This window comes from Cydia strobilella, chromosome 20 (assembly GCF_947568885.1).
Source record: "Cydia strobilella chromosome 20, ilCydStro3.1, whole genome shotgun sequence".
Lineage (NCBI taxonomy): Eukaryota > Metazoa > Arthropoda > Insecta > Lepidoptera > Tortricidae > Cydia > Cydia strobilella.
The window spans coordinates 8,267,227-8,280,532 of NC_086060.1; the positions used below are offsets into that span (position 1 = coordinate 8,267,227).

The 13,306-nt window shown below is 43.7% G+C and overlaps 1 protein-coding gene across 3 annotated transcripts in view; it reads right to left on the reverse strand.

Moving 5' to 3' along the window:
- Positions 1-13,306, reverse strand: part of LOC134750515 (C-terminal-binding protein) — a 114,023-nt gene continuing 100,717 nt past the window's right edge. For all 3 annotated transcript variants that reach the window (XM_063685703.1, XM_063685701.1, XM_063685702.1), the window contains 9 exons: positions 12,170-12,284; positions 10,391-10,535; positions 5,476-5,607; positions 4,728-4,927; positions 4,057-4,156; positions 3,352-3,554; positions 2,750-2,930; positions 2,429-2,559; positions 1-975 (listed from right to left, as the gene is read on the reverse strand). In XM_063685703.1, the coding sequence (XP_063541773.1) occupies positions 913-975; positions 2,429-2,559; positions 2,750-2,930; positions 3,352-3,554; positions 4,057-4,156; positions 4,728-4,927; positions 5,476-5,607; positions 10,391-10,535; positions 12,170-12,284 (1,270 nt within the window). In that variant the 3' untranslated portion in view covers positions 1-912. The remainder of the gene's footprint in view (positions 976-2,428; positions 2,560-2,749; positions 2,931-3,351; positions 3,555-4,056; positions 4,157-4,727; positions 4,928-5,475; positions 5,608-10,390; positions 10,536-12,169; positions 12,285-13,306) is intronic.

The window sequence follows — 13,306 nt, forward strand, 5'->3', positions numbered from 1 at the left end:
TTTATTAATCCGAAAACAATAGTTTTATTTAAGAACTTTTCACTTTCTCATAAAATATACACATTGTTTTGTCATTAAACTAAAATGTAAGTAAATACTAATTTTAAATACCAATGTTCGGTCACACGGCGGCCCGAGGCGGGCGCCGCGAACGGTCTATGTTTAACGTGCTCTCATGTACAAACTGTTCACTTAAACGCTATTTAGAAAAAAATATCAAATGAAAGCATGATTTTGTACATTTCAAAATAAAAAAATGAAGACCTCCTGTTTACAAAGTGTGATGATAGAATTCTACAGTCCATCTGTCGATACTTAAAAATAACAGTTCGAATGCATGCGAGTCGGACCGGGTCGTGTCGGGTGAAATGCGGTGAAATGCTGCGGCTAGCCGCGTGCGACTGCCGCCTGCGACTGCCGTGCGACTGCCGTGCGACTGCCGCGACCGAGACGGACGATCGCACCGACACACGCCACTAACAAACCGCCCGCAGGCACACATACGTTTCTCATACAGATTCCCCTTAAAATTAGAAATATAAATCTCTTAATTCACATCGAATAGACTAACTCGTGTACTCGGATAGTACGATCACACACAACAAATCATAGTGTACTTTCGTCCGTCGGTATTTATTGCGTAAACGATTTTATCACTTTATTAAGCTACATTTGTTTAGCCGAATTATACTAAAGGAAGTTCCAAATATATAAAAAGTAAATCTTAAATCACGCAACATTCACTTCACTTTAGCGGGTAGTAGGTTAGTCCGGCGCGGCAGACGGCGGCGGCGCGGATAAAACTATTGTTTGTATGTTCGTGCGCGGCCAGTAGTACGGTAGTACGGTACTACGGTACTACAGTACTACAGTACTACGGTACTACAGTACAGTAGCAGTACTAGCTGCACACTAGTGCACGTCCGAGCTCTCCTTGTTCAGCGAGTGGTTCGCCGGGTCCGACGCGTTCATTGGCTGCGGACAAAATATATTCGTTAATTTTGTGTTAATGAAGAACTAATCGAATTTAAACTATCTTAAGACATATTAACTTAACTAAGTTCGCGGTTTCAACAACATGTTGCGCGAGTGACTAAAAATACGTGAGTGAAACCGCTAAGCTAGTTAAATGAAGAACTATTCTGCCGTCGGATATTAAGTCGGATAGTATCCGAGGGGGGGAAGGGGGGGGGGGGATTACTGAACAGGCTGACGGGCTGCTGACTGGGCTGCGGCGGCGGCGCGGGCTGCGGGGGTAAGGCGGGCGCGTCGTGCACGGCCATGGTGGAGTGTGGGGACGGTACTGACCAGGCTAATGGGCTGCTGGCTGGCCTGCGGCGGTGGCACGGGCTGCGGGGGGAGGGCGGGCGCTTCGTGCACGGCCGTGGTGGAGTGTAGGGGAGGTGGGGACAGTACTGACCAGGCTAATGGGCTGCTGGCTGGGCTGCGGCGGTGGCGCGGGCTGTGGGGGGAGGGCGGGCGCGTCGTGCACGGCCGTGGTGGAGTGTAGGGGGGATGGGGACAGTACTGACCAGGCTAATGGGCTGCTGGCTGGGCTGCGGCGGTGGCACGGGCTGCGGGGGGAGGGCGGGCGCGTCGTGCACGGCCGTGGTGGAGTGTAGGGGAGGTGGGGACAGTACTGACCAGGCTAATGGGCTGCTGGCTGGGCTGCGGCGGTGGCGCGGACTGTGGGGGGAGGGCGGGCGCGTCGTGCACGGCCGTGGTGGAGTGTAGGGGGGATGGGGACAGTACTGACCAGGCTAATGGGCTGCTGGCTGGGCTGCGGCGGTGGCGCGGGCTGTGGGGGGAGGGCGGGCGCGTCGTGCACGGCCGTGGTGGAGTGTAGGGGGGATGGGGACAGTACTGACCAGGCTAATGGGCTGCTGGCTGGGCTGCGGCGGTGGCGCGGACTGTGGGGGGAGGGCGGGCGCGTCGTGCACGGCCGTGGTGGAGTGTAGGGGGGATGGGGACAGTACTGACCAGGCTAATGGGCTGCTGGCTGGGCTGCGGCGGTGGCACGGGCTGCGGGGGGAGGGCGGGCGCGTCGTGCAAGGCCGTGGTGGAGTGTAGGGGAGGTGGGGACAGTACTGACCAGGCTAATGGGCTGCTGGCTGGGCTGCGGCGGTGGCGCGGACTGTGGGGGGAGGGCGGGCGCGTCGTGCACGGCCGTGGTGGAGTGTAGGGGGGATGGGGACAGTACTGACCAGGCTAATGGGCTGCTGGCTGGGCTGCGGCGGTGGCGCGGGCTGTGGGGGGAGGGCGGGCGCGTCGTGCACGGCCGTGGTGGAGTGTAGGGGGGATGGGGACAGTACTGACCAGGCTAATGGGCTGCTGGCTGGGCTGCGGCGGTGGCGCGGGCTGTGGGGGGAGGGCGGGCGCGTCGTGCACGGCCGTGGTGGAGTGTAGGGGGGATGGGGACAGTACTGACCAGGCTAATGGGCTGCTGGCTGGGCTGCGGCGGTGGCGCGGGCTGCGGGGGGAGGGCGGGCGCGTCGTGCACGGCCGTGGTGGAGTGCGCCGCCTGCGCAGCGCCCGAGCCGTAGTACCCGCCGTTCATACCTGGAAATAGACAAATCATGTTCAAAATTATTCACAGCCATTACCGAGGCAAAATCATTGGTAATCGTTTTTGAGGTTTTCGGGCACACAATCTGTGGCACTAGTTTTCGAGGTTTCCAGGGATACAACCGTGTGCAGTCGCGATAGTTTCCAGGGTTTTAAGTAGTGTTGTCGTGTATGTAGTATGTACCTTCGCTGTAGGTGCTGGGCGGCGGCTGCGACTGCGGCTGCGGCAGCGGCGGCGCCGGCGGGGGCAGCGAGGGGGGCGCGCCGGGCAGGAAGTAGTCCTTGTTGACGCAGTTGCGCAGGCAGTCCGGGATGCGGCCCACGATCGCTCGCCGGATCTCCGACGCCGCCATCTCGCGGAGCTCCTGCGATTCACGACAATACCAAATGTCACTCGTCGTCAAAGGTCATGTGGCCGAACCGAAAGACGTCGCAAAAGATGTGGGGTAGCTCATTCCCGATAATCGGTCCCTCCTGATTTGGATAAGGGCGACCGGGTGAGTTGTCCAAAATAATAGTTTCACGGCTTCAACGTGGACGGTATCAATTCATGATCATGCCCTTTGGTCTACCCCCTGCTCCTCTATATAAGCAACAACCTCTAAACTCGCTTACATTTATTTCAACTAGGAATACTGAATACGGTTTTTTACAGTAATGTTAATTATGATAGTGAAATTGCTATTCATCAACGTGTAGCAGCGGCGCCACTCCGCGGCGTCCACTGAGTTAGCATAGTACCGGGTGCGGGTAAGGTAAGTGTGGGTGCGGGGTGGGGGTAAGTACCTGCGCGCTGGCGTCGGAGTAGAAGGCGGCGTGGGGCGTGCACAGCACGTTGGGCGCGTCCTTGAGCGGGCCCTGGAACACGTTGAAGGGCTCGTTCTCGTGCACGTCGAGCGCGGCGGCGCGGATGCGGCCCTGCTTCAGCGCGGCCGCCAGCCCCTCGTCGTCCACCAGCCCGCCGCGTGCCGTGTTCACCAGGAACGCCCCTGCAACACACACATTACCTACAGTTAGGACAGACCCTAATAATACCACCGTAAAAAGCATCTCATTGTCACGCCGAGGTAGCGTAGAAGACGACGCGTCGCCAGGCCTTATTATTGCGTTGCGCTTCATTAATGTGCCATACCATGAAATATATATGTAAAATTCCCAGTTAACGCTGCGACGAACCGACGCGACGCAACGCAACGTAAGCACCAACGGAGCCCCTTCCCAGAAACCGCATTATGAAGCGTTTACAAAGAGCACGAAGTCGCCACACATAGGTGCAATTTTACTTGTATAATCAAGCAGCTATAATAACCCAGGTACATCCCTAAAGCTTAATTTTTAGGGTTCCGTACCCAAAGGGTGAAAACGGGACCCTATTACTAAGACTCCGCTGTCCGTCTATCCTTCTGTCTGTCTGTCTGTCACCAGGCTGTATCTCATGATTCGTGATAGCTAGACAGCTCTTTGAGCTCTAAGTAAATACGAAGGACATACCTGGACGCATCTGTTTGATAGTGAACTCGTTGATAAGGTGATGGTTGTGTTCGTTTAAGCTGCAGTGAAGTGACACACAGTCACTCTGGAATAGGAGGTCCTGAAACCAAAAATGATTACATCAATTACATCTTTATTTATCATCAATACTTAGCTTTTTAGGAGTGATTTAATTACCTTATTTCACTAGATTCGTATAAACAACTATAACTACAGTCGCCATCAGATATATCGGAGCGGCCAAAGCGCTCACAAATATCTGAACACGCCTCTATTGTCAGGGCGTTAGAGTGCGTGTTCAGATATTGTGAACACCTCGGCCGCTCCGATATATCTGATGGCGACTGTACTTACTGACAAACCTTTTTACTCAACGGTAAGACAAAAATTAAAATAGACGTAATCAAGTGAACTTTCTAGTGTGTTTGTTAGTCTTTTATGTTATGAGCTACAGTTTAACCATAATCACAACATTTTAATGTTGTGATGGTCATTTATGACCATCTACGAGCGTCGTTTTAGACTCGGGCCTATCTCTTTACGAAAGTAATGAAGACATCGCTTAAAGACTAGCTATCAATATTCTTAAGGCTCCGATATTCCATATTTAGGGTGATCGCTTGCATTAGTCACGATCCTGTCAGTTGGCTTAGACGAACTCTAATACCAACCTGCAGCGTGTAGACCCTGGTGAGGCCGAGCGACTTCTCGATGCCGTCGGGCAGGTAGGGGTCGTAGAAGATCACGTTGAAGCCGAAGGCCTTGGCCCGCAGCGCCACGGCGGAACCGATACGGCCGAGGCCCACGATGCCCAGCGTGTCGCCGCGGATGCGCGCGCAGCCCGCTGCCGCTTCGCGGACTTGCTCCGGACCTGCGAAACGACAACACATAATTCCGTGCAACCTTTGCCTGAGGGCCACGAAACACACATACATATCCATCATTTCTGCGCAAGGTTACAATCGTAGCTTGATATCAAATTCTTCTGGGGACAATCTAAAGAGACCACCCGCGGGCATTTTATTAAACTGCAAATATGCTGATAGTTGCCTATGTTGCGAAATCGACCCAGCCTGTGTGAGGTCTAAGTGAAATTTTAAGGCAGAAGTAAGAATTTTAAGTCTTATTCTTATAAGGAGAATACTCCCTTACTTGCTGTCGACGGCATGACACTGTTGACGATGGCAAGACATAACGGCATGTTCCCATCCTCTCCTTCTCACAACATATCCTACAAATCCATGCTGTCTTAATAACTCAAAAGCCTTCAAGGCGAGTTCTTGCACCACTTCACACACCTTATAAAAAAACCTCGAAGACCAGCGAGTCTTTACGCAATAGAGCCTTTACTAGAAATTAGCGATAACTCACACAACACATAGAGGCGATTAATTTCCTTTTGTAATGTTAGACTGTTACCTGTGAATTTCTTTCCATCCCGCACCATGATGGCGAGCCAGAAGGTCCGCCGGTACAAATTAAGTATGAGACACATCGTCGTGTCGGCCACCTCCTCCACACCGTAGCCGGGCACATTACATACTGCTATTCCTGAAAACAACCATTTACACGTTCAAATCACCAATCACCAATACACATTATTCATTGATTTCTCTTTAATCTTAGAGATTACCTATTAGAAGACAATCTTTAAGATAATAAATTAAGAGGCCGGTGTCGATTTTAGTCGCAAAAATGTAAAATTGATAGATTTTGTCGGTGAAATTGTACACCTTTTGTTACCTTATTGAAATAACAAGTACTGGTTTCTATTAGCGCATCTTCTTATCTTACCTTTTATCAGATCAATTTGTTGAAAACAGACTCACTAAATTAGTAATCTTTGCTTTTCTGATGGACGTTTAGGTAAACGCGCGTAAAGCACTGATTTTGTCGCTCTTATTTGTAAATTTCGTAAAGTTTGGACTGCTAAACATGGTAATTTTGTATTACACATATCCTGTACTTGACGTTTATCAGACTACATTTTTATTATTATGACTTTGAAGTAGTGTAAATGAAAGTTAGACGAAATCAATTTTCTCCAGAAATTATTTCAAAACAAGTGACAATTTCTCTGAAAATCGACTTAATTTCAACGTAATTTTGATACTTAAACAATCTACAACATTTGTTGAAACTATTCTTATACATCAATTTGTATAATTTACCACCGTAAATTTTTGATGAATTTTTAAAAACTGCCCCTTCTTTTCATATATTACCGGTGACGCACGCTTGCGACCTCATTATTAAAAGGCAAGATGAGAAGACGTGCTAATAGAAACCAATACTTGTTATTTAGATATTACGTAACAAAACGTGTATAATTTCAACGACTAAATCTATCAATTTAAAATTTTTGCTCTAAAATCGACTACGGCCTCTTAAGCCAAGATTGGATGGCACTGAAGACAGTATTCAATATCGGGTATGTAATGTATTTACAAAAACTGTTATGCTTGCCCGACTACGGCCTCTTAAGCCAAGATTGGATGGCACTGAAGACAGTATTCAATATCGGGTATGTAATGTATTTACAAAAACTGTTATGCTTGCCAATCTACCGGTTCTGATAAATTGAAGTAAGTTAGTAACTTCAATCATTAACATCCATCTAGTGGTTTGGAATATTCGTGTACATAAATTCCGCTGCTGGGAACCATCGGGAACGCGGACTTCTAGCCGAAGAATGTTGTATTCCGGCGGTTCCGTGGGAATCGGCCGAATCCTACGGAACCGCCAGAACAGGCGACGCTACATAAAACTGTGTCGCCGAAATTATTTTTATTCCGTTTTTAAGATTTTTATTATTGTATGTAATGTAGGTATGTTAGTTTGTTAGATACCTTACAAACTAACATAGCCTTTAATAAATAATAAAAAAGCCTCTTTATTTCCTTTTCAATTACAAAGTTTAGGTATAGGTACATAAATAATTTCGTAATTAATTTTTAACATCTGTTTTCTTTCTTTTTTACTTATTTTGTTTTGTTAGTGGCATGTTTAAACTTAATTTTTACATTTGTGTATTTTAAACTAAAAATAAAACTTGATAGGAACCCCACTTTATTGGGTAAAGGCCTCCTCCAATTTGTTCCATTGGTCTGTAAATACTGTTCTTTTTCTTTCTCTTTTCTTCTAAATTGGAGGGTTGTGGTCGCTGTCCCCACGGTGACCAGCCGGCTTGGGGAACATTAATGTTTTTTTTTTTTTTTGTTATTCGTTCTGGAGTACGTTTTGGAGGGGCGCTGCTCCTTGCTATCGGGCGGAGTTTGTAGTATGTTACTTATCTAAAGTCGAATTGGCATTTGTACTTTTTGGTTCACGAATTACAAATGACTCGATATTTCTTTTATTTCTTTTTGGTATTTTGTTCATATTGCTTGTGCTCGGTGCTTGTTTTGTCGTCTTGTTGTTGTCTCCTCGATGGTTCTTCTCCGATTCTTCAGGTGAAATAGACAAAAACCTCTTATTAGTATTTCTTTCGGTGGGTGTGTGAGCTCCTGAGCTGCGGGGTTTTAATTCAATTATCTTGTCGTAGTGTAGAGCTACTCTTTTCCCAGACTCTCTCTCTTTTTTCAAGGTGTCCTGTAATTCCTTTCTTTTTTGTAATATAGCAGGGGAGAAATCTTCTTTTAAGTAGATTCCAGTGTTTTCAAGTGATTTTTTGTTCTTCAATATCTCTATTCTTCGGCTCATAGTTGTTATTGTGACTGCCACAGGTCTAATTTTCCCTGTGTTTTTCCCCATTCTGATCACATTTTCAATTTCCCATTTTTTGCATGATATATTCATATTTTTATTTAATATTTCTAAAATGATAGAAAGTAGATTTTCGTAGCCTTTTTCTTTTTCTTCAACTCCAAAAAATATGACATTTTTTCTTCTTAGTTGTTTGTCTAAAATGTCTATAGTTTTTTGTTGTTGATCGATTTTTAATTCCAAGTTCTTTGTTTTTTCCTCTATATGCTTAAATTTACTATCTATATTGTTATTTATAGATTCCGTAATATTATTCTCCATCTCTTTCATATCTTGCTTCTGTTTAGATAAGTCCAGCTGGATATCTCTTAGAGTTTGCAGGATCTGATCCATTGTTTAGGCTTATATTTATGCCCTCTATCGATAATCACCCGAATCTTCTGGTAATGTGCGCGTACGCGGAAAGCTTGGGTTGAACGTTGATGCTGGTTCACGTTGTTTTGTTACTTGCCAACAGATGGCACTGTGGTTAAAAAGTTCTTTGTATGTTGTGACAACGTGTTTGTGTACCGTTATTCGTGTTTTTGAGGTTAAAATGATTTGAAGTAATTATTTGAGAACTTTTCTTTTGCACTTGTTTCTGAAAAATTGTCACTAGATTCACGAGTTGCAAGTCCTATTTTTAGTCTTTTTCTTCCGTTTTAAGGGTTCAACTGACACTTTTCCTGATGCCGGTTTTCTGTTTATATCTTTGTAGTTAGCACACTCACGAGTTGTATAACGTTTTCACAGTAACATTGTTCATTGCTTTACACAATTATCACTGCTTTATATAGTTTTTTACGCTTTTTACTTTTAAAACACAAGAATATTACGGAGCCGATATGAACATCACGAGCACAGATACATAATGTTACCGTACCCCTATATAACATAATAACATAGCCTTAGTTGCCTGAAAATAATTTAATTTAACCTTTTGGACGCCAATGACGGATATGTCGGCACCTCAGGTCCAATGCCAAAGACGGATTAATCGGTCAAACATCAAACATTTATTCAGCAAATAGGCCACAGGGGCACTTTTACATGTCAATTTTTACAAACAATAAAATTAACCCAAAATTACAAAAAAACAATTACATAAATATAAATGTCAAATTACACAAAAAAAAAACTAATAAAAAATATAAAAACAACAGAAGTACTAAAATTGTTTAGGGATGTAAAAGTCTCTAGGTGTCAGAGATAAAATGTATATAATAATGAAAAAGATCATCAAATTATCCACTCTTCAAGACTTGAATTGTTATATAATTAATAAAAAGACAAGATATTAAATCAGACAAACAGACAAGAACCGAATGAAGTGCCTCACGTTAATGCCATTAAAAAGTAAAGTTACATAGGTAAAATGAAGCCCGTGTAAACTTAAACAGACCGGTCTCCACAAACAGCACCCGTTCACGAGTATGACGCGTATCTCAGCCATCGTCTCCCTTAACCTTAACCTTCATTCAGGAAAGTGGCGATCCGATCAACGACGCCACCGTAAGCAAAGACTTTTAAACGAGCATGACATGTTCAAGTTGCCGGGCTGTATTAATATATATAAAGTAAATTAATTCAGTGAGATACAACATTTGTGCTCGTATATCACAACATAATTCGTAAGAAGTATGCCTACCTATAAATAACTAAATTACAAATTTAAATTGACATAGAGATGTAAAGGTCCACGACGTCGAATAGGTTAATAAATCCCTACTGGTATTAAAAATGCTAAAGTAAAAATGTAAATTTTGCTCATAAGTAGGTTACTTTATTTTACGGGCTCATTGAGAAGAGTGAAGTCCTCGTCGAATTATCGACCGAACAACATTTACAGCCGAGATAAGAAATAGACACAGTCATATGCCTCTAAACGCGTCAGTCAAAATAAGTTAGAAGCATCGGAGCAGACATGTCGAAAGGTCATCCCTCATCAATATTCAGGCGGAAACATTGTCGGCGGCGTACTTGTACCACATTAATTATTTAAGTACCAGTCTAGTCAGAGAGACGACGCACTAGAAAGTGGATGAGGTTATTACACTTATTACATTATTAATCATAAGTAGTTTTACTGTTTTATATTAATTTGGAGTTCCCAAACAGTAAACTGTAATTTCCTACCTATGTAGGTAAAGCGAGCCATAAACCTTGTGATTAGTTTTTTACTACAAAATAGTTTTTTATTCCAAAAGGGGTTATTAACGCAAAAATGGTTGAGCTTAACAGAACAGATTTTTCTCACCTCCATATTCAGTATTCACATTCACAGGGGTTTTCAGATAAGCATCAACATCATTATCAGCCTATATCCGTCCACTGCTGGACAAAGCTTTCCAGGGCACGTTGGTTTAGACCTGAAAAATCGAGTTCAGATCTTCTCGAGCTCGATTTTTAGATCACCCCTGCCCTGCCCTACCTAGTTATACTTACTTACTGCTGTGGCGCGTCGACCCGAAGTTGATCTTGGCTTCCGACATCAAAAACCGTCATGCTTCTCTATCCAAGCCAATTTCGCTAAGGTCTTTTAGCACTTCGCCTAGTTATAGCAGTGTATACAAGTAAACAAGTACGTTACCTAGTTCCCCCGCCGCTTTGACATCAATGTTGTCGACGCCGGAGCCGATGCGCACGATGATGCGCAGCGCCTTGAACTTCTCCAGGTCCTCCTTGGTGAGGATGATGGTGTGCCACATGAGCGCACCCACCGCCTCGTTCAGCACCTACAATACAAAGGGAATTATAATGTGCAAACCGGGATATCAAGTAAGGTCGCGGACTGTTTTCTTTCGCCTTATCCGCCATAATTGCAATTAAACTAACAGATAAATAAGGTTTACTTAACTCTTCTTGGAATACAATTTAGTCTAATTTTTAATATTCGTGACCACTTCGTTTACGTTTTTGATTGCTAACACAGGCAGCACGGACAATGACACTTTATTTTTGCGTTGTCGTGTCCTAGTTACGTGGATTGGATTCACCCTATTGATTATCTATAGGTGGGATGAGCAAACGATAGAACCTATTATATATATATTTATGATGATATGCTAGTTGGTTGTTATGACAGGATGTCAGTCGCACGACCGTCGATGATTGATGTCATTCGTTTTGCAGATTTCATTTACGCAAGCTTTGATGAAACGATTGTATAGCGCGGACGAATGGAAAACTTCTAGTCGCTAGGCTAGATACTACGATGAAAGCCTTTTAAATTTGTCCATTCGTCGCTTCCGAGTGTCCAAATAGCTTATTTCGTGCTGTTATGTTATATGTTATCTATTGGGTGGCTCAACTACGACAATCCTAAACAGATCAAAAGCATATTAACGTCTTACCAACAACCAACTCAGTTAGTAAATCTACACATGGTTTATTAGTGAAGTCGATTGAGTTGTAAATCATGCATGATTGAAAAGCACTTCATAACTTACTGGATCATCATCTCAACCGTCCCAGCGTAGCAAATACAATGACAATAGGCTGAGGCAAACGCAAGCGCGGCCGCAACGCAACGCAATGAGGGCTACCGTTTTTGTGCTCACCAGTTGGCGCCACTGTAGATGTAGGTTCAGAAAAACAAATTTCAAAATTCTTCTATGTTAATTTTTAGGGTTCCGTACCCAAAGGGTAAAAACGGGACCCTTTACTAAGACTCCGCTGTCCGTCTGTCCGTCCGTCTGTCCGTCTGTCTGTCTGTCACCAGGCTGTATCTCATGAACCGTGATAGCTAGACAGTTGAAATTTTCACAGATGATGTATTTCTGTTGCCGCTATAACAACAAATGCTAAAAACAGAATAGGTAATATAAATATTTAAATGGGGTTCCCATACAACAAGCGTGATTTTTTTTGCTGTTTTTTTCCGTAATGGTACGGAACCCTTCGTGCGCGAGTCCGACTCGCACTTGGCCGGTTTTTATAAAATCAATACGTTCTAATAATATACACAAAGGTATTTTAACGTCTAAATGTGCGATTTTTTTCAACCTGTTTAATTTTGCATACTTATGTATACTTACTTACTTATGTATACTTTAGTTGGCACTTTTTTTAAACATTTATTGAGCTATAGCTATTGTTTACCATGATTAATCAAAGATGGACAAATATTTACCACAATTATGAATAAGGAGTGAAAATTCCCGATAAAAAAGCTTGAAACCCTCAAAACTTCTATGCATTTGACATTTTGAAAGACCTCCATCTACATTGGCGCCCCTAGCGGCGAAATTAAACGCGGTAGCCCTCATATGCCTCGGGCAAGGCACATCTCAGACCGAGTTGCTTCGTTCACTCGTGCCATACTCGGATCTATGTACTTTTCGCAGTTTAAAATGTTGCCGAAACGTACCTTCTCGTGTATCTCGGAGGTGGACTGCGCGTCGCAAAACGCGACCGTCGCCACGTCCTTCAGTATCGGCATCTCGACGGTGCAGTCCCGTCCGTCCAACAACGCCACCAGCGGCCTGCAAATACAACATAAAACGTTTAAACAGAAGTGCTAATAAGCAATGTAGTATATAGGATAAGAGGGAATATTTCTTCAAACGCTTTTGCGGTAGAACTAACCTTATGCTAACTCATGGAAGCACGCCTATATTTTTTGTAATTCTGTACACGTTTTTAATTTTTTTGTAATCATTTCGCACTAACTTCACAATTTACATCGTATACACAATGTTAACTGACAATTCGTAAACCTTGTTGCAAGATAATAATACACATATGACCCGCCAATGGGCAGTGAAGAGAGCAGTTAGTACACAGAAGTATGTATGATTGAAAAGATAAGCGATTTAAATTATCATATACTAGCGACTAGCGACCCGCCCCGGTTTCGCACGGGTTACACAAAACCTGAACAAATTATGCACCTAAACCTTCCTTAAGAATCACTGGTGCAAAACCGCATGAAAATCCGTTCAGCGTTTTTGAGTTTATCGCGAACATACAAACATAAAGACAGACAGACAGACAGACACGGCGTGGGACTTTGTTTTAGAAGGTGTAGTGATAATCAAACATTTTTGATTGATTTCTAAGCCAAACACACTGAGAACAACCCGAAGGCCTTTATATAATCCAGCAAAATAAATTCTTCGTATCCAATTCTTCGAATCCTGACGTTGGCCTATAATATAAGCAATTTCAATGAACGCAGAATAACATAGTATTTTTTTTTAAAGAAACTTAATAATTTATATTGTTATCAATTAAGGTCAGCTCGAAATCAAGAGTTAAGGCAACGGTATACACATGATGGAACGTTAAATTTACTGTGGAGATGCCCTTTACAATTAAAAATAGAGTTGCATCACGACTGACGTCTCCGCGTAGCCGTAAATCATCCCAGACGCAATCCGAATGATAACAAACTGTGTCATCAGTCCCACGCCGTCCCACATAAGGATACATTATTACAAAAATACGACCGGAAAATCTCATGAAAATGATATAAACGTACATGTCCCGAATTTAAATCATTAGT